We start from the raw sequence: 21,744 nt of genomic DNA, 5'->3' as shown, positions 1-21,744 counted from the left end.
CTCATGAATATGAAAAAAAGTGAATAATTATAAAAAACATTCATGTAAATAAAAAATTATTTTAACATGAAGCCATGGGCGTTAGATAAAATTATTCGGTCAGTAGACACATCTTATATGAGGCAATCTTCAGAAAAAAATTAATATCCTAAACCCCGAGCCAGATGGTCAAACCAGGGGACAAAATTGGTCCATTTTAGAGCCCTCGGAGGCAAGGGCTTATGTTAAAACTTTTATAATTCATCACCTAACTGTATTATCCCAACAAAAATGTATCTATGGATAGATAATGACCCTATAATCACTGTGTTATGAGGAAAAAATTCTAAGTTCCATATTTTCAGGAGGGCTACTATAGTTTCACCTTATTTTAGCTTGTTTTGGCCCAAAAGCAATTTTTAGCTTCCTATAGAGTGAGAAATATGCATCCCAGAGGCTATCTGATGCCATAATTGAAAAATTTGGATGCCAATTAGTAAATATTTGCAATATTAACTTTCTAGAGGAGTCTATTATAAAATTATAAGCCCCGAAAGTTGAAAAAAGTGTTTTTCACATTTGGCATTTTTAGCGACAAATTTCAAAGGTCTCTAGAGATAGATATTTTTTAAACTATGAGGAATTGAAAGCTAATCTTTTGCATGGTGGGTAGAGCCATATAGATCTACATTTAAGAATTTTTCCAGCAAAATCTGAGGAGGTGACCTGGGGAGGTTTTTGAAATTTAGGTGAGTTGGCACGGAATGACCCTATATGAATTGGCTTTGTGCATGCTCACATAGTGAGCAGAATTTTCATCACCTTCACTATCCCAGAAGATAAGCGCAGAGGTTTGTGTTCACAAGGAACAAGTCCAATCTGGTACTCACTACACCTTTCTCCAAATACCACTGGAGCATTGAGTTACAGCATTAGGAGTCAAGTGTACTTGACCCTTTGTGAAGGATTCTCGTTCTTGTGGTTTTTATATAAGAGCATCAATAACGACCTGTTGTGATATACATTATTTTTGATTTGTCAAAATGTTAATGTGACTGTTTATAACCAGCCACCACACACAATATCTCTCATGCTTCTCAGGGAAATTCATTTATGGACACTGGTGAAGAATCCATCCTTATGGATGATCAATTCCTCCAGAAGTACCTTATTTTAGTAAGACTTGAAAGGACCACTATACACAGCTACATAGAGAGAATTTGGGTGCTTCCCTGGGACTATGAATTGCTTTTTACCACCTGAAACCTTCCTTTGTACACCTTGAGTACAACCACAGTTTTCATCTTCTTCCGTCCAGCAGTTTAGGATGTGAATTGAAGCAAAACAAACAAGTAAACAAGCAAACTGATACTTCTCGAATTATGGTGTTATTATTTTGAGAAGTCATTGTTGTGGTTGTTGCTGGGTGTGTTGATACAGGAATGTCCATGGAAGAAGTTCGGCACTTTGAGAGTACGACGCAGGAAGCCACCAACAAGAAGCTGGGAATCGTTCCACCTGTAATCTGCATCTGCGAGCCACCCGCCCTATCCGTCACCCACAGTGCGCCACCGAGTACACCATCCACTCCAGTGTCCCTCGACCCCCCTGAATTTCTGTCTTTGCCAAAAGATCGACCTCGAAAATCATCTGCTCCTGAAATGCTTTTTCTGCCTAGCAACAAGCATTAACACTGTCGATGATGCAACTGGAGCAGCCTTCCCTGCAGTATCTACTGTTTACGGAGGCACACTTCCACTTGTAACCACAACATCAGAAAGTTGTTGAAAAATATATTGGGCCCTAATTGGGCCTCGCATTGTTCCATTGCAAGTTGTATACAATTATACTTCCTGGCTCCACCATGTTGATGAGGGAAACAAAGGTATCTACAAATGCTTGTCTGTAGTGTTCCCATATGGATTCTCCATTTCAATATTTTTTTTATTTTAAATATTGGAGCTGAATTGTGGTCCAACTGCACATTGTTTGTTGATATTTGCCAGAAACCACAGAGAGTGTCAAACATTATGATGGGTGTTCACATCGATTATGGAGGTGACTGTTCATAATTGGAAAGCCATGCATTTGCCATAAATCACACATCTCATTAACTTAACATTTACAACATATCCTACTTGTCTTTCAAAACACTGCTCTCCACTCATCAAATCTTTGCAATTCTTTTCTTAAATATGGCCAAGAAAGGAATGATTAATTCAGTAACATTTTTCTTCTTCTGGATCCCGGCATGGGGTTGAGCACTTCTCTGTGCCTCGTTCTGCTGCCTTACTCGTTTATTCAGGACCCCCAGATGAAATAAAGGGTGATCTTTAGTTGTAGGGAGGAAAGGAAAACAAAAATTGAACAACCTATGGCCTAACGTGCTTCAATGCCCAACTCAAAGTAAATCAGAAAGCAAATTTCAAACATCGAGTTACTACAGTTGATCGTTATCAAATTTTTCATCTTATATCTTGATATTTCTTGCAATGTATGTGGCTGCAGCCATGTCTTGCCCGAGATTAGCTGAAACGCAATATATGTGCACATTTTCTTTATACGAGGGGCAGTCAATAAGTAACCTTAAAATGGTGATGTAAATTTGAGAATGTAATATGTCTAGTTGAAGACGACATATGTTATATCTATGGGTAAGAGTCATGTTTTGCTTGTTTTAGATCTCGCAACATTGAGCGTTTGACATTAGTCGAGCAGTTCCAAGATTGCGGCTCCCTTAGAACCATGCACCAGAGAGGAGCAACCTTCTGTCATGGTTCTGTGGAAGTGAGGGTGTGAATCTCAGTGAAATCCATCACAGAATGAAAATGAAATATGATGATGCATGTTTATCGCTGTAGCAGGTGTATGACTGGGACAGGAAGTTTAAAAGTGGAGTGTCCAGTGTGGCAGACGCTGCTCGTTCGGGCCAGCCTCACACAGCCGACACACCAGAAATGGTTGCAGGAGTTGAGCGCATGATCAGGGGAAACTGTCGCATTATGCTGGATGAAGTGGTCTCCGTATTGAACATTAGCCATGGTTCAGGACATCATGGCATTCACTACGTGCTGGGGTTCCACAAAATGGCTGCAAGGTGGGTGTCGAGACGACTCATACCCGAACTGAAAGAATTCCACTTTTAAACTTCCTGTCCCAGTCGTACACCTACTGCAGTGATAAACATGCGTCACCATATTTCATCTTCATTCTGCGATGGATTTCACTTGAATTTACACCCTCACTTCCACAGAACCATGACAGAAGGTTGCTCCTCTCTGGTGCATGGTTCTAAGGGAGCCGCAATCTTGGAACTGCTCGACTAATGTCAAACGCTCAATGTTGCGAGATCTAAAACAAGCAAAACATGACTCTTACCCATAGATATAACATATGTCGTCTACAACTACACACATTACATTCTCGAATTTATATCACCATTTTAAGGGTACTTATTGACTACCATATATATATATATATATATATATATATATATATATATATATATTATATCATAGGTAAACTGTACAACTACTTCTTTCGTATGCAGCGCATGGCTGCAGGTAGCGTCATTTGATAGCAGCACATGTGTGCCGTTGATGCAGTGCCCCCTGAAGGTTATAGCAGGAATTTGTAACTTGTTCAGGGTGCCATTGACAGCTCTCCTACTCTTTGCAATGGACGCCGTAGAATCTTTAATGCCCACCAACGAATGCTGGCAGATGGGCCACCAGTTTAATGTCCGAGGGAGGTGCACACAATGTTGCCTTGCCCTGCCTGTGAAACACCAAGATGACAGTTTATAGCTGGGCCAAGGTTTCTTACCCAGGTTAGACGGCTCAGAGGTGAATGTGCATACCCCTAAGCTATCCTGCCAGCCCTGGTAAACTGTGGACAACAAATGGCTACCTCTATATATAGATGTGAAGTAAAAAAAAAAGGTCACATTTACTAATTGACAATTTTTGATATCTGCCCTTTATTTTACTTGTGTGGTGACTGTGGCAGCCAACATGTCTATTTTGATAATGTTGAACATACAAATGTACTTGTTGAACTATCTAATGTTGAAAGTGCACAAGTGTTCATTATTGTAATCCCATAATATAATGCACTCATATAAATTTAATACTACGGTGGTTGATCATAAATTTGTGGGATGATATGGAAGTAAAATATTTTTAAAAAGGCAGATTGTTCAGTTAAAAAGGTTAAATTTGTTGAAAAACAAGTGGAGAGAAACAACTTTCATTAACCACAGCCATCTATTTTTTGGAGCAATGTCGAGGTTCATGAAGGTGCGAAACAGCAACGGGTGAGGGGGCTTCACCCGACCCATAAGGGTGGAATAGATGGGCGATGACATGACATGGCAGGAAGCTGCAACCTTGAATTGCTTGTCTGGTGCAGAATGTCCAGATGGGAGGAACGTGATGCGACAGACACAGGGAGTTGATTCAACAGCTGGGAGAAAGACAAAGGAATGTACGTAAGCAAGAAGGCTGCAATGGTTAATAACGGAATAGTGCTGGATGAACGCTTTCACCTTTGCAGAGCTGGAGAAAGGTGGAAGGTTAAGAGAGCATGGGGAGCAAGAACGGGAGATAGTTAAGATCAAGAGGCCACCAGCTAGACTATGGTGAGAGAGCAGTCAATCATTTGCTACAGCCACTTGATCAGTGATGCCAAGGATTTTAAGATACTTGGCCTGCACAACTTCTATTGGTGAGGGACAGAATGGAGGAGCACCAGCCAAAAAAAGGACAACACTACACTGTGCTTCAAACAAATGCTTTATAGACCTTTTGAAGTTCTGCAGAACCAGGAAAGTACTCTACCTGCTGCAGAATGCCCAGGCTAAGCCTGGCTTTTGTGGCTATTTTTGAGATTTGGTTTACTGAGGCGAGGTTATGGCTGATGAGGAGATCCAGGAGTCCAAGGGAGTGAACCTCTCCAATAGGTCCATCACAGATGTACATCGATGGATTCACTTGTGAAGTGAAACCGTGAACGTATGTGGACAGATAGATAGTAAATGAATGAAAAGTTGTATTCCTGGTGTTGAACCAGTTAATGGCATTTGCGTTCAGTTGTTTGGGAAGTAGCTACCACCACTCTGCCAATGAGATGGAGAACTGCTTAACATAATGTTGAATATTCTGCAAAAACGTAAAAAATTTTTGCAAAGAAACAGGTAATTAATGAAAACCAAAGAGAATCAAGTTGGTGATTCCTTAGGAAATGCCAGCCGCCATAGGTTGAGCTGAATTTGAGAAGGAGCAGTCGCAAACTTTTCACTGTTACACACATGGAGGAAGTCGACCAGATAAGCATAGAGAGATAGCCTTGATTACACAACCAATTGTTCACCCTTAATTTGAGGACGTGGATCTTAAACGATGCATAAACTGAGCTTTTAAACAATTTTATAATACATTTCTGATATCACCATGAGGCAGTCGGGTTGGTCGGGGGGGAGGGGGATAATTCTCATAGTGATTTGGTAAGGTATACAACCCTAGAGTTACAAAATATGTGATAGCATTGCAATGGTGGTAGCTATTTGTGTGTTATCACCATGTTTATATGCCTACCCTTAAATAAGGTTTTGTGCAAAATGGGTAGTGCAAGGTAAGACATCCTACTTCAACTTAACAACATTTTTGTTATCAGTCAAACATTAACATTGAAATTTGTCTCACTTTTTGCAAGGATCATTTGCTTCTCAACAAAAAAGTGCTAAACATGCCGAGGTTGAAAGGTTCGTCATTGGTGACACTTATATCAGTGTCTATTTCCTGTGGATAAATCATACCGCCTTTAGAAAAGTATTTTTCTATCATTTACTGTGGAAAGTAAATAAAAGTTCTGGAACAATATAATTACATGGGTGTTTAGCAAATTTATCAAGAAATCCAAAAATCTAAATTTATTTTTTGTATGTTCTATATTAAGATCAGTATAGCAGACAATGTTACCATACCCGCCAAATGAAAAAATACCTAATTTTGATGGATTTATGGAGTTTGGTCAATGTCATGATATTTTCCCTGTTGTTATTGAAGGATACTTTCCAAGAATCAAACAAAGGTAAATGACAGCATGTTCATGAACAAGATTAATGTTTTTTTCCCTGTAATTTCTCAAAAAATACAGAATTTCAGGGATTTAGATACTCGATAATGACCACATGAAGGTATCAAACACTTTTATTACACAATATAAACCAATAAAACAGTAGCAAGATGGTTAATCATGTGCAATCTGATGAATGAGTCAAAGGTGAAAATGAAACACAATCTTCTGTTGTAGGGCATAAAATTACAGAATAGAAACACAAATGTGGTGTTCCACACTAACAAGGCCATTACCGAGGCTCAATGTATTGCTGATAAACATATTGTCTTATAAACCAAAGACGGGTCCTTTATAGTTTCTAAGACATCTCTGATCATATGCACTGATTGTAAGTGATATAAAATGTTCAAGATGAACTTAAAAATCATAATCATTATCCAGTTCTTCAATATCCTCATCTAAACTTTCCCCATCGTCTGACTCAAAGATTGATACCTGGTTCTCACAGTCTGCACATATCAGTGCATTTCAGTCCGTTTGACAAACACACACATTTTGGTCGTGAACACTTCCTTTTACAATTGCAGGCAAATAAATCAAGGAACACCTCAGGTGCTGGCTGACCATCCATCCAGTGCACCACCAACTGTTCAACTCCTTCCTTCTCCATCTTCCATCCTCGGCCAACAGGACTTGGTACTTTCGGATCCTGTTCAAGACATTGTCTCCATATTTCTGCCTGGTAGTGCGTGTTTCACTAAACAGTCCCTGCATGGTGGAAGCTGGTGGCTCTCCATCTCACCTTTCTGAGCACAGAATAGGTCGTACCTGAGATCTTCTATTGGTCTGAGATCATTGACCTTAGTGGATGATGCCTTTGGTGCATAGAGGAGGCAAATAAATGCCTCTAGTTTGTCCATCAATTCTCGGGAGCGGTCCCATATATGACCCAACTCTCGGAATGTGTCCTGGGTTTCCCTGTTGCTGGTCAAGAGTTTCAAGGTGCTTGTCTTCCCTTTGTCTGCAAATGCACTGATAGTGTCACATCCTGTATATGCATGCATCCCAATGAGAGCCCTACAGACATATATGCCAACAGTGGCAGCAATCTTCATGATGTCAACGAGCCTCGTCCGGGTTCTAGTTCCACATTTCTGGAACAGTGGGACTCCAATCTTGTCATGAAATGACAAGGACATTATGAAGACATCTGTGTCCTCTGAATAGATCACTACAGCCTGATAGTCCTCTCTTGCTGCATGAGCAGCATGGAGAAGTAGGTGCCCATCTGCTTCTTCCTGTTGGCATTGAAGAGCTGGCACCTCCTCACTGTCCTTCGATGTGATTCTGTAACATTTGTCATTCACAGTTGCATCTAGAACCTTCCCCTGTAGCTTTTCTCTGTATTCTGGTTTCCTCCATTCACCGACTTAGAAGGTAATGAGACTGGTCTTGTTATTAACTGTGTTCAGGAACCTCTTCCACTGCCTCACAATATGTGTGCCTGTGATGCTTTGCAGCTGATGGCCGGCCTCTCCACCTCGTAGTGATCTCTCACTGTTCTTGATAGAGTTCTCCCTGTATGTGTCAAACACAACATCTATTCTGTCACTATCAGCTCCTTCCCTCAGTGTCATAGACAAAACTGTAGTGGTGACATCTCCAAACATGACTTGATCACCTTTTACTCTTTGGAGTAAAACATCTAACTTAAAATATATTTTGTTATTTTAGTTTATGATTAAATTTTCTTCAAATTCACGTATTTAAACATGGCATCCATTAATTAGGGTTTGGGCAAAAACTTCTGTACCACTTTTTATGAAAACAAAATCATATGTTCTGCAATGTATCAGCACTGGACTGCCAGTGTCTGTAATTGCAAACACGAAATGCTCGGCGAGTTTTAACAACTGTTTTGAAAAGCAAATAACATGAGCTCCGTGCCTAACAATTTTCAAGAAGATATGGTCTATAATAAGAGAGAAGCTAGTTTTAAATAGAATGTCTTCTTCTGTCTTACGCCCGCTTCAGAAGTATATTTTGGGATGAGGTTACTAAACGGCTAAGAACACACAAAAGGCTACCATCAATGCAATGCTATCATGTAGTTTCTGACTGTAGAGATGTATACCCTGCCAAAAGTTATGATGAGCATTATTCCCCTCGGATGGTACCGGTGGCCAAGAATTACCAGGTCTGGATCATGGCCTATACTAATACACAGTTGCAAACATTCTGGAACAGTAAAGTAGTGATGCTATGTTGAACAGCATTATATGGCCATTCATTTCAGAACATTAACTTCAAATCTGACTTGAATAGTTTTGCTGTGCATTGTTATCTATAAAAGTATGCAAGTTGTAAATCCAAGGGAGGAAAAGTTATTGAGCAAGCAGACATTTCTGAAAAGATGAAAATATCACATGATGAGACCTTGTGGCAGAGCATCGAACACAAATACAACTAGAAGGGCACTCGGTAGAGTGCACATAGCCTCACCTCGAGTGCTCATTCCAAACAAAAATACCATCGTTAACTGAACACGCTACTCTTATGGCCCACTGCTATTATGGCCCATATGTCCCATGTCATCCATGTACCCCATTATGTCACTTACATTGCCAATGTCCATAGCTTTATTGATTATTCGGATACTTAACAACAACTTTTGTGCACATTAAGACTAAATTGCATCAATGAAGGTGAATATGAAAAACCAAAATCCAAACTATATTCCCCATGGTGTTGGCTTATTGGTTAGGGTGGTGGGCTTGGGATCCTAGGATGCTGAGTTCTAAATCCCACTCAGCTGTTGAATTATTGAATTAATACCAGTTGGGGATGACTCTCCCTGTCATCCTTCCGAGATCAGCAAAATGAGTGTCAGCATGCTGGTATACTGTGTCACAGTGGCGACCCGTCCAAGATTGTTCTCAATAGCCAAGGAGACTGCTAAGGCAGCACCAACGCTCTGCACAGAGTATGGTCCCAATGGATGGATGGATCTGTTAAGCAGTTCTGGCGAATATTTTTTCCCGTTTTTATTTTCAATCAAATATGGCCACCAGACCACGTTACTGATGACATCAAAATTTAATTATTCACTCATGTCGGGCCACAGACCACATATATGAAGTTTAACATTTTTAATACAAGTATTTCGATTCAACCAATTATGGTTGGAATACTTCACCGATGACGTCATCGTTATCACCCTAAATACGCCATGGGGAGTTGATAACATTTGCCAAGTTTATATTTTTTTGTTGAGTGGTTTTGGAGATGATGTCCAATTTTTTTTCTTTAATCCAATATGGTTGCCATACCACGTGACCTATGATTGGCTATGATGATATCGTCGGTCACAGTTATCAATAAAATAGTCTCCACTGGGAGTCCCTCCTATATTTAAGGATTCGCATCGATTGCAGAAGTGGTTACAGAGAAAATTTTAAAGTAAAAATACTGTATATATAGACGTGTACACAGACAGACAGACAGACAGACAGACAGACAGACAAGAGCATTGTAATAGTTTAACCATCCTAATAATATATAATCTTAATGCCATGTTTGCTTGGTCCAAGCTTTAAGGAAGTTAACTTCAATAAAGATCATCTAATTTTAATGAAGATAATTAGTTTGACGTTTAGTTAATGTCAATGTGTCATCCACTAAATTTATTCATCCGTTGATTATGTATCCATTATCGTTAGAGAATGATAGCTTTTATCAACTGAAAGTTGACAAAGACATTCTCACTATCATGGGATGCACCAAGGACTCCGTAACTGACAAACAGATAAAGCTATACAGTGTCTTCAGAAAGTATTCATAACCCTTGACTTTTTCACATTTTGTTGTTCCAGCCCAAATTTATAATGGATTAAATGTAAAAAATTTTGTCACCAATCTCCACAAAATACCCCATAATGACAAAGTGAAAACATGTTTTTAGAAATTTTTACAAATTAATTGACAATGAAAAGATGAAATGTCTTGCATCATCATTAAGTATTCAACCCCCCTGAGTCAATACCTTGTAGAAGTGCCTTTGGCAGTGATTACAGCTTCAAGTCTTCTTGGGTATGTCTGTTTGCATACAAGCTTTACACATCTGGATTTGGGGATTTTCTCCAATTCTTCCTTGCAGATTTGCTTAAGCTCTTCCAAGTTGGATGGGGAGTGTCGGTGAACAGCAATCTTCAAGTCTTTCCACAGACTTGTTTTGAAGCCATTCCAGTGTTGCTTTGGCTGTATGCTTGGGGTCATTGTCCTGTTGAAACGTAAATCTTCACTGCAGTCCAAGGTCATTCGCACTCTAAAGCAGGTTCTCCTCAAGGGTTTTCCCTCAATTTGGCTCCATTCATTATTCCCTCTGCCCTTACAAGTCTCCCAGTCTGTGCCACTGAAAGCATCCCCATAGCATGATGCTGCCACCACCATGCTTCATGGTAGGGATGGTGTTAGATGGGTGAAGAATGTGCTCAGTTTCCACCAGATGTAGCACTTTGCATTCAGGCCAAAGAGTTCAATTTTCATCTCATTAGACCACAGAATCTTTTTCCTCATGCTCTCAGTCTTTCCCGTGCCTTTTTGCAAACTTCAGGAGTGCTGTCGTGTGCCTTTTTCTCAGGATTGGCTTCCGTCTGACCACTCTCCAATGAAGTCTAAATTTGTGAAGTGCTGCAGAGACTGTTGTCCTTCCACCAGGTTCTCCCATTTCAGCCAAGGAACTCTGTAGTTCTGTCAGAGTGGTCATTTGGGTTCTTGGTCACCTCCCTGACCAAGGTCCTTCTTGCTTGGTTGTTCAGTTTGGTCGGACGGCCAGCTCTAGGAAGAGTCTGGGTAGTTCCATATTCTTTCCATTTCCTAATGATGGAGCTCACTGTGCTCTTGGGAACTTTCAACACTATAGAAATTGTTTTATACCCTTCCCCAGATCTATACTTCCTCACAATTCTATCAATGGACAGTTCCTAGGACTTCATGGGAGAGTTTCTGCTCTGAAATGCACTGTCAACTGTGGGATCTTATATGGAAAGGTGTTTTTCTTTCTAAATCATGTCCAATCAATTGAATTGGCCACAGGTGGACCTCATTCAAGTTGTAGAGACATCTCAAGGATGATCAAAGGAAAATGGATGCTCCCAAGCTCAATTTGGAGTGTCATAGCAACGGGGTTGAATACTTATTAATGACGCAAAACATTTCAGCTTTTCGTTTTCATTTGATTTGTAAAAATTTCTAAAAACATGTTTTCACTTTGTCATTATGGGGTATTTTGTGTAGATCGGTGACAAATAATTTAAATTTAATCCATTTTAAATTCAGGCTGTAACACAACAAAATGTGACAAAAGTTCAGGGGTGTGAGTACTTTCTGAAGACACTGTAGATACCATAAAATATATGACGTTGTACTTGCATGGATACTCAATACATTGTCCTCGAGAAGCGTTGTAGAACAGCACAGCAAACAGCCATTGTGTGGCCTTTTCTTTGTGCAACTCTGTTGTGCTTTATCTTCATAAGATAGACTTCGCCATGCATGACGTCACCGGTCCTGTTAAACAAGTTCCAATATTTGGGAATGACACCTGTTTGTGTGGTTTAAGAAAAGTCTTAATTTGCACACTTAATTTGGTATTCTCGATTCCAGCTTGGAGAGCTTGGGGACACTTAAAAATCTGTAAATTATCTCAGTTGCAAGAGAAACTCCCGTGCCCAACTCCCAATTAGTCTCAAAAATATCAGATCTATCATAAAAATATTAACAAACTTCACATAAATACACTTGCAAGGCCGGGCCTTCGTCGATGTTGTCCGATCAAGGTAGACCGTGTCTTGCATTAGTGCGCATGACCTCGTTTATGAGAAAGCGTAGGATGCACATACGATGAAATTACACAAATGTCTACATTTACCTCTTCAAGAATCTCTCATTCGATATCCCCTTGTCAAAACTAGTGGAGGACGTGAATGGATAACTGTAAAGCAAGTGAGGTTAATCTGTGCATCGGAATGTAACGCGCGTGGACAACCAGAGTGATTACCCGACAGCCATAACATACTGCTCTTTGCGTAAAACAGACTCAAAAGACTACATTCAAAGCACTGTGCCATATAGTGGTCTTTGATCTGGTCCTGCATGAAGATTTGCCAATGCGATTGGACATGAAAAGGGCCGAAAGGAGTGGCGTACAATGCATGCCTGTCTGTAGAGGATTTCAAGGTTATTGGTGGCCCTGAGGAAGAGACGGAGGAGGGGGGGAAGGCTGGGTTACATATGTATAGTGTATATACATGTGTGTGTATTGTTGTTACGTCAGGCTTCCTTCTTGGGACTACGGTACAGTATTTGGTCTTTATTTTGATTAGCGTAAGAAGGATGGAGGTGGTTGTGCTGTTAAAGATAAAGAGTACGTGAGAGAGCTGTTAAATAAGAATTAAGATAGCACGCACAAGTTATTTATCAGTATACTCTCATTTACAGATAATAATGTCCTTGAATATAATAGTTCTTGCGATTTGTACCAGTCAACTCATTACAAAGTACACGCTTTAACATGTGATGCCTTTTACTGTGAACACCAACTTGTTTTTCTATAATTATCTTAAAGGATGTGACAGTCATCACTAGTAACGGGTAATTTGGTTGAGATTTTACCTGCAGTATCTCAACATTGGTTTAAATGTCTTGCACTTACCTAAACAGCATTTGATGAGCACTCTGACGGATGAGAAGGCCCTCAATTTACACCCAAATGGTCTCTTGTAGATCAGCTTTTTTTTCTAACAACGGTGAAAGAAAATCTCAAATTAGAATTAATTTGTTTAAAAAAAAAAAAAAAATATATATATATATATATATATATATATATATATATATATATATATATATATATATATATATATATATATATATATATATATATATGAACGATTGCTGTCCCTTTTTAAAAATATATCAAAATCATTGAAGTCTTCATTTTGGTGAGTGTGTCTAACAAGGTGAGGTTTTTTTTTTAAGTCTAAAGGAGATTCAAGCATCACTTGTTTTGGATAAAAAATATACTTGGAAGAACAGGTCACCATTGTACAGGCTTTTGTAGATGGCTTGTGGAACGTCTGCCTTAATCTACTTATAGTACATTTAAGGTGTATTCCATACCTGGTGCACCTGCTTCTTTGCTAGCCTTTAACCTGTGTCTGGGCTCTTTCGTGGCCAGTTATGTCGGCTTTTGCTTCTATTTTACTGGTGCCTGTAGATAGGGATATGCACTGAAAATATAACACCAATAAATACTTCCATGGTTGTGATGACAACTGATATGTGCTCACATTTTTTCAAAAGACATTTGATAGAACAATCAACTTGTCTTTTAACAAGCAGATAACCCGGTTCCACCGGGCTGTTGTGAGGGAAATCATTCCCATTAGAGTGGAGAATATTTACAGAGTTTGCTTGGAACGTCCTTTGACAGTATAATAGTTACTAACTGTTAAGACTGCTTAGGTTTCTCGGTGAAGTAAATCAATGGAAAGGTAATTATTTGTTGGAAAGAATTGCCTGAATAGTTTGTGGTTACTATTTTATTTCATTTTTTACCGGTGAACCGGTGACAGTGTATACACCGCCAGTGTGCACAACAAACATGCACATAACTCAAAATTGCATGAATATTGATATTTTTAGACTTCCACATGCACTGTGCAGATCTAAGAGCTCTTATATGAAGTATCATTCAGTATTCTATGTGCTGCGGTTACGACGTTTACCCCGTTCAGACACAATCGTATAACATGCATTTATAATCGGTCTCGAGATCAACAACAATAAGAAAAAACTGTAAATGCCTCCACAATTAACAAATAACACAAAGCAAACAAATCATGCTCTACAAGTTGGATCTTCAGTTGATGTCCCCAAATTGCTTGATCTGTTCTTTATTTGTAAAGACGGAAAGAATGCACAGGTGGGTGGACTTTCGTAGGAACAGGACTTGGATGGTTTAAGAAGTCAAGCTACAGGTGTAGTGTCTTAGCACCGCCTCAAGCATCTCACAAAACATGCGGCTTCACTTTCTGCCCCCATGAGGTAGCCAGAGTTAAAACATTACCATGAAATGATGCCGTACAACCACAAAGCAAGAAAAGTTCCCACACTGTATCAAGTCGTCTCTATGTTTAGAACAGAATAAGACAAATAAGTTCATGATGGCACGCATGAGTTATTTATCAGTATTTTTGTATCAGTATATCAGTATTACAGATAAATATCAGTAATATTTATCAGTATTTATCAGTATTATCAGTAAAAATGTGAGCGTTATTATTTTAATTTTTACTGTCATCACTTCATAATACCACATCATCCAATTCGACAGTCATTCACCGTGTGCTGCCTGCTCTGTTTATCTATGTCACGTAAAAGTTATTGACTAGTTGTTTTTTTGTTGAAATTTCATTGAGGTTCGTCATGGATAATAGGTGTAAACTTGTCAGATTGACAACGGAGCAATGAAGAACAGACATTACCTGCAGTCACCAAAGGATATGGAACGAGTCGGCCAATACAAGTCGAATACTCTCAAGATTTTGTGACATTTGCTGCATGGTATACCCTGAAGGTTTTAAAGGAATGAGGAAACAAATACAGCAAAGATAACAACAATGAAAAGGTACGTTTGGTAATTTTTACCATCACTTGACGTCATAATGAGTAAACTTTAGAAGTGTTTCCAAGCTTTTGAGTTTGGCAGAGTGAAAACATCTCCCCTTGGATTGTTTACAAGTTTGATCTTTTGAAAACACCGATCTTTGTTGTTGGTCTACTGTTGGCAAAGGCTTTGTTTTTTGCAATAGAAGTGACATAATGCTTCTCAGCTAGCCAAATGACTCGATGTTCTCGCAAAACAATTATTTGGCGTAAAGTTTTCAAAACAAGTTCGTTTGAATTTACTATAATTCCCATCACTTCTATGTTGTATACTCCGTTCCACGTCGAACGCCAACACTCCCAGCATTGTTTGTAGTAACTAGCACATGCACATCTTAACATCGCTCTTGCATTCGCCTTCTTGTTCAAGAGATCTTAACTGTTGGATGTTAGATGGGTTGATGAAATCTTTTAGTGTTTTTTGAAAATGGACACCAGATGGCAGTTGTGAAGTTTCCTGTCGTGCAAAAGTTAATCTAATTCCCTGAAGCATAAACTGGTTTGAAAGATTATAAGTAAAAAAAAATAAAACAAACGACCCTCCTCACCTCCAAATGACAAACATTTCATGGAAATTTGAGTGATGTAATCTTTGAGGGGGGAAGGCATGACAAACTGGAGGTAAGTAGTAACCTGTGATCATTTAATCATTTGAACATGTAGACCAGTTTCAGGATCAAATACTTCACGATTCGTTGTTGACAATGGAAGGCGACATGTGTTGAGGAAATCATATCATCCATCACAGTATTCCTCTGTGCACCTCCAAATGAGACACAAGACGTCGTTTTCAATTCAGAAATTGAAAAGCTATTCATCCATAAAATCTCTTCTGTCTTCTGTAATAAATGACTGGTTGATTTGTTTAATCAAAGCCATCCAATGTCCAATACGACCATTTATCTTCTTATAAAGTCATCGAGTCCCGTCAAGTCGGGTCGGACTTCTGGTGACATTCATGATCAGATTTCTCCAAACATCCCTGTCCTGCACTGCTTCCCGAAGCTCTCAAAAAATTCCAACCACACCACCCACCCCTCCTCCCCAAAGGAAGATTAAAAAAAAAAAACTCGATGGAATTAAACGAAACTTGCACATGCATGAGTTCAAGGTACCCTCGTTAATCCTTGAAAGGTTCAGCTTTCAGGTCAAATCTTCTAGAAGGAGTAGACGATACGTACAAACATACGCTCCATTACATAGGGATAGGCTATACATGATCCTTTGCATCCTTGGACAATCCTCTGCCTTATTTTGCAAATGACTCGACCTTGTGCTGGACATTTACTCACTCCTGTGGTGGGCAAACTGAAACTGCACCGATCAGTTGATGTGGGGAGCTGTTCATCCACTTCGCACACTATATGGTCCCACACTCTCAGTCTCAATGTTAATACAAACGACACCTCTGATCAATCTTCGGCATATTAGCCTTACAATCAACCACAACCATTCCTCGGTCAACTACATGTACAGTCTGGCCTCCAGCGTTGGGAATCATAAGGATTACGGTATGCTGTTGACTTGAGTACCTTTCTTGGCGGTTCTGAAAATACTCCGAGACGAGGCGTTCGTTTGCAGTGCAATATATTGCTTTCCACTGCGCACTGGTGTTTCTGCATCTTGCAACCCAGAATGCAGTGGAATCGAAGGAATCCCTGAAAATCATTGTTCTTCTGGCAGAAGCTGAGGCCAGGAGCATGCTTCCCTCTTGTTGCAGACACGGTGGTTTTAGGATCTTTTCCCACCTTGCACACAGTCTTCTCTCCTCTCTCTCCCCTCGTTATTCTCCACTTCCACATTCCCTGGAAGTGGCACTAACCATGTTCTCATCATCCTCCCCAAACATCCATTTCTTTGTAGCCCTTTTAATAACTTCAGCATTGGTCAGGGGAAGTTTGGCCAAATTTTTATCATGAACCAGCTGGCCAGGCCTGACGATCGACTAAGTATTTGTAATTTGTTCATGGTGCCGGCAATAGATCACTTCCTTTTCACGAAGGACACCGTGGGATCTTGAACGTCCACCAACTAATTCCGGCAGACATGACACCCAGTTTAACGTCCATCCGAGGAACGGCACACACATTGATGAATCGCACTGCTTATGAAACACCAGCATCACAGTCTATAGCCAAGTCGGGATTCAAACCCAGGCGAGACAGCTTAGAGACGAGTGCGCTACAACCGTGAATATGTGCAAATAAAAGAGCACCGATCATCAGACTACCTAGAATTTGTAATGTAATCCACTGAACCAATTTAACCTCGTGAATATGTTTTTCAATGGAAAAGGAGCAGAATCTTCAGTTGACTCAAGCACACGATTATAGACAAATGAAGCCTTCATTAAAGGAACCCTTTTGGCAAGCACTGTTGGAGACCTCATTCATTGGAATCACTGGGGAACAGCAACATGGGTTTTGTTGGTGCAATAACTGCAAAAACTCTTGGTGAATGTGCTGCACACATGAACACCATGCCCTGCCGAATCTTAAAGATCCCAAATCGTTATTTCAGGATCCTCGACCTGAGACCTACCTTCCTGGTCTTTCCGATAAATGTCTCGTATTGCAGTCAACGTGGGAAGTAGTTTGGAATCCTCTGCATAAATGCATTCAAAGGTTGTTGGTTTTTTTTTTGTTTACCTTACTTGTTGGAGGCTTTTAACATCAACCACTAGATAGGCACTCAGCAGAGCACATACCTCCACCAGGCTGAACAGTTTATACTTTGCATCCCACTGATAGGCCGGATCTGTGTCCGGATCTCCAAAATCTAATCAGCTTGTTCTTGTCACCAACTCAACTCATCCACCAAGTTGTCATAACTCGTCCACAACTTTTTAAGACACTGATTATATATCGTTTTTGGCCCTGTCACTCAAAAGAATCACGAAAAAATTTCTCGGATCAGGAGCTTTACCAACATCTAATGTTACAATGAGACACACCTGAACTGAGCGATCCTGAACATTCACCTGCAAATTGCATCTAATACAGAATTGACATACACTCTGCATAGGACCCATGTCAATACCTTGGATAAATTGGCCACCCAAGTCAGTTGAGGAATGGACAGGCATCATTTAACACCAAATTAGTTGAGTGAGGGGAAGGGAGTGGGGATGGGGGAGGGGGGGTGGACGAGTGACTGCTGTTGACTGCTGTCAACGGACTGCTGTTGATTCTCAGTGTAATGATCATTATATCGTCATTTCTAAGGGACTGGATAGTTCGCAGAGAGACCTCGTTCAGGTCACTGAAGGGTTGCAGACTCCTTTGAGGAGTGATGTCTTGTCATCCTTGCACCAGAAGGAACTGCTTTTCGACAGCACAATTTTTCCAGAATGACCTGTAAAGAACAAAATCCAGAAGTACTGCTCACCTTCACTTATTTGCTCTTCTTTTTCCCACCTGTGGAACCAACTTTCACATTCTCTTCAATCTTATTCTTCCCTCCAGGTCTTCAAGACAGCTGCTCACCACCATCTCGTGTAGCCTGGTGTTGGCTTCGCAGTTAGGGTGGTGGCTTGGGATCCTCAGGTCCTGAGTTCGATCCCCGTTGGCTGCTGAATTAACACCAGGGGGTTGACTCAGCCTGTCATCCTGCCGAGGTTGGAAAAATGAGCACCAGTATACTGGTAATCGGGGCACTGCATCAGCGGCATAGCTGCGGCTCTAACCAATGATGCAACCAGCAGCCAAAAAGACAGCACACTATGGGAACCACCATCTCAGATCATCCCACATCTAAAACTATGATCTTTTCTACACAAGTTACCCACCCCCACCCCCAAGGACACTTCTTTCCAAATTTCCAGTCTTTCCTTCTGCATCCATGTCATAAACCCCACTCATCCTCCCCAACCCCTCATTCTTCCCCACATAACTCATTTCTCCAATTCTCCCTCAAACCTATTGTTGGTGTGAGTTGTGTGTCTCTGTCTCTCCTGTTCCTTATATTCTGTTTCGACTAAAGTTGAGACTCAAATTTCGACTCAAGGTAGTTTGGAACAAGCTTCATGCCAACAACTACTTTTGACAATGCCATTGACAGCAGTGCATGCAATTACCGACGACACAACTGGGGTGTGAACCGTTGCAGCAATGTTCATTTCAGCAGCAAGTCGAGATTCTGATAACACTTCAAAAATGGATGTGAGAGCCAGGAGACAAGGTGGGGAACGATTTGCTAAATCTTCCATGAGGCAGTAAGATTGGTTTTGGGGGGAGGGGGGAGCAGTGGTGAGCTGATGGTATGACCTGGCATTCAAGTTGGCCGAAGAACCGATCTTGTCAGCATTTGGAGAGGTGCTTTGACTGGTGTCAGATAAAGGGACAAGATCATTATGCCTCCAGTCGTCCCTCTGGCCCAACGGCAAGTTGTTATATTATTATTATTATTATTATTATATTTTAATAATATCATACCTCGAAGCCATCCTGCCAGCCTATGGGAAACAAAATAGTTTGAAGGTGAACAACCGAGCTACCCGATTCTGATTTAACCTTCAAGGTTGAATCTATTGGAGGCTTCCATTACAGTGCGGTACTAACAACGAGCACCAAAGTATGAAACAGCAATTCAGAGTGGAAATTAAGGTGCTTATCCCATCTGCTTGTTTTCAGTTGTGGGTGTTAACACAATCTGCTTTAGAGTGGAACACACTGTGACAAAAACATAGAAAAAAAAAGGTTCTCCACAACCCCCAACTGAGCAGCCAAAACAAACTGGCAAGTTCATGATGCAACCAGCAGACTTCACTTGTTATTAAATTCCAATCAAGTATGCATTTGTTCGAGAAGTGGCAATACAAGGCAGCAAACATTATTCACGGTACATTTATTTTAAACTACACTCGTTACAACCGTTTCGTCACATGGCCACGGCTTAGAGACATAGGTTGGAACAGAATGCAGATTCAAACCCTTTTTGTCCTCCAAACCAAAGCTCTCGGCAAAACACATCTGGACTTTCCTACTCGCGGCGCAAAGCCCGCGCGGATTATGTGCAGGAGAGTACGTGCGAGGGCCAAGCCTCTCGCGTTGCACAGAGGAAACGGATAAATCACCCAAAAAGGCCAACGCAAGGGCAGCGTTCGGGATAGCGGCAGAACATACACAAACTCGCACAAGGCCGCAGCCATTGCCGCATACTTAGCCTCATTGCTCCACAGCCGCAATAAAACAAAAAAACAACAGCAGCCTGGTATTCAAGGATAATCAACTGGACAAGGACATTCGAGATGCTGTTTCCAAATGATCCATCATCGCAGCAGCGCGAGACCAGATGTCCCGGCATCAAAATGCCGCCGTCGCACCGACACAGAACCGTTAAAAAACAAACAAACAAAAAAAGCTTCAAGACAAGCAAAGAGCATAAAGCCGGCCATCCTGCTCCCAGTCCAAAGCACAGCCATTTACGGACAGGCACAAACAAAGACGCAGCAAAGTGCAAACAAGTCCTTTCAGAAAATATGGAAAAATTTTCAATATTGTTTCTTTTGACAAAACTTTTAATATTCCAATATGCTACATTCAGACATCTGTTTATAACCGTACAGTTAAAACTCTTATTTACAAAATGTACATGTAGTCGGCACTTTTCGGCCAAAGCGCACCCAGTGAGGCAGTGGTAAACACCACAAACAAGAGATCTATTTTACACGTCCATCGATTGATCCATCTGGTTATATAAACCATTAGATTAAAGAGTTTATTCTTTCTTCAAAACAATAATAAAAAAAAAAAAACTTTTAAAAAGTCACAGAATGAGGAAATGAAAGGCAATATACAATGGCAGGCACGAATGAAAAGTTCTTTGTTTTTATATGTACAAGTTTTTATATTTATAAATACCGTTGAAAAAAAAAATACTCATCGAAGGCAAATAAAAAGGGGCCGTACAACTGAGGTATGGAGAATCAAAGGAAATTTGAAGACTGGTTACTGTTGTCTGCAGTGTTGTACGTAGTACCAATATATAAATGTCTACAAAAATATATCTCGTAAAAATTATTGCTGAACAAACGTGAGAAGCACAAACGCTGAGATTTTGTGCTTTGTCAAATGAACTACAACAGTGTGTCACCTAAAAAAAGATGAACCTGGATATTTATAGCCTGTATTTCACAATGATAAAAATAATAATAATAAAATAAAAATAATAATAATAATTATTATAATAATAATAACAATTTCCTTAGTCCAGAAACACAATTCATAACATTAACCATTATAAAAAGGTCCCAGCAGTACATTCCATGGTACAGTCGTCCCGATGGCACGCATCTCGATCACATGGCTTTGTCATGTTGCTCTTTACCATAAGATCTGCGTACTTCGTGCCTTTCGCTTCTTTGGGAAAAGCAGTCGCCATTATTCTGCACGTTCTACTTTGCCGTTGATCTTCTCCTCAAAAATGGGCAAGACCGCATTGTCCTCTTGCACCTCCTCGTAGACGACTCCGCAGTCAAACTCGTTGCTCGCCTTCTTGAAGAAGTACCTGCAGAATAATTTCATTCCTACCGTTAAAACCTTTATTGGTGTGTAAGGATATAAAAGGAACGTTGATGAAGGAGGCCAATTAGACAATCACACCTGTGCTCTATCAACATCACATTATCTCAAATTGAACAGTTCATCACAAACTTCACCACTGGGGGAGGGTTGAAGAGGTGGTGCGGGGGAACAATAGGGAGGGCACAAACTAAACTAGAATGACATTCGGTAGAGTGCATACCTCCACCAGGCTGAGCAGTTCACGTTTTGTATCTCCCTGATACGCGGGATCTGGACCTTAACCAAAATCTAATCAGCTTGCTCTCATCACTGAACATCAAACTAAATTTTGTCGCAACTTGGCCGTAACTTTTTGAGATTTTGTGCTTTACATCGTTTTTGACCCAATCTTTCAATGGTGAAGAATCACTTCAAAACAAAATTCTCATATCCACATCTT

General features: G+C 40.3%; 2 protein-coding genes across 7 annotated transcripts in view; one reads left to right on the top strand and one right to left on the bottom strand.

Moving 5' to 3' along the window:
- PITPNC1 (phosphatidylinositol transfer protein cytoplasmic 1) overlaps window positions 1–13,388 on the top strand; it is a 230,533-nt gene extending 217,145 nt beyond the window's left edge. For all 5 annotated transcript variants that reach the window (XM_085893020.1, XM_085893019.1, XM_085893018.1 and 2 more), the window contains one exon: window positions 1,420–13,388. In XM_085893020.1, coding sequence (XP_085749146.1) covers window positions 1,420–1,670 — 251 coding nt within the window. In that variant the 3' untranslated portion in view covers window positions 1,671–13,388. The remainder of the gene's footprint in view (window positions 1–1,419) is intronic.
- A 6,219-nt stretch (window positions 13,389–19,607) lies between these two features.
- Window positions 19,608–21,744, bottom strand: part of LOC147022292 (axin-1-like) — a 64,489-nt gene continuing 62,352 nt past the window's right edge. For both annotated transcript variants that reach the window (XM_085893015.1, XM_085893014.1), the window contains one exon: window positions 19,608–21,288. In XM_085893015.1, coding sequence (XP_085749141.1) covers window positions 21,162–21,288 — 127 coding nt within the window. In that variant the 3' untranslated portion in view covers window positions 19,608–21,161. The remainder of the gene's footprint in view (window positions 21,289–21,744) is intronic.

Source organism: Eptatretus burgeri, chromosome 8 (genome assembly GCF_056783735.1).
Source record: "Eptatretus burgeri isolate ZD-2024b chromosome 8, Ebu_testis_v1, whole genome shotgun sequence".
In the NCBI taxonomy this organism is placed as follows: domain Eukaryota; kingdom Metazoa; phylum Chordata; class Myxini; order Myxiniformes; family Myxinidae; genus Eptatretus; species Eptatretus burgeri.
This window is presented reverse-complemented; position numbering and strand designations above follow the sequence as displayed.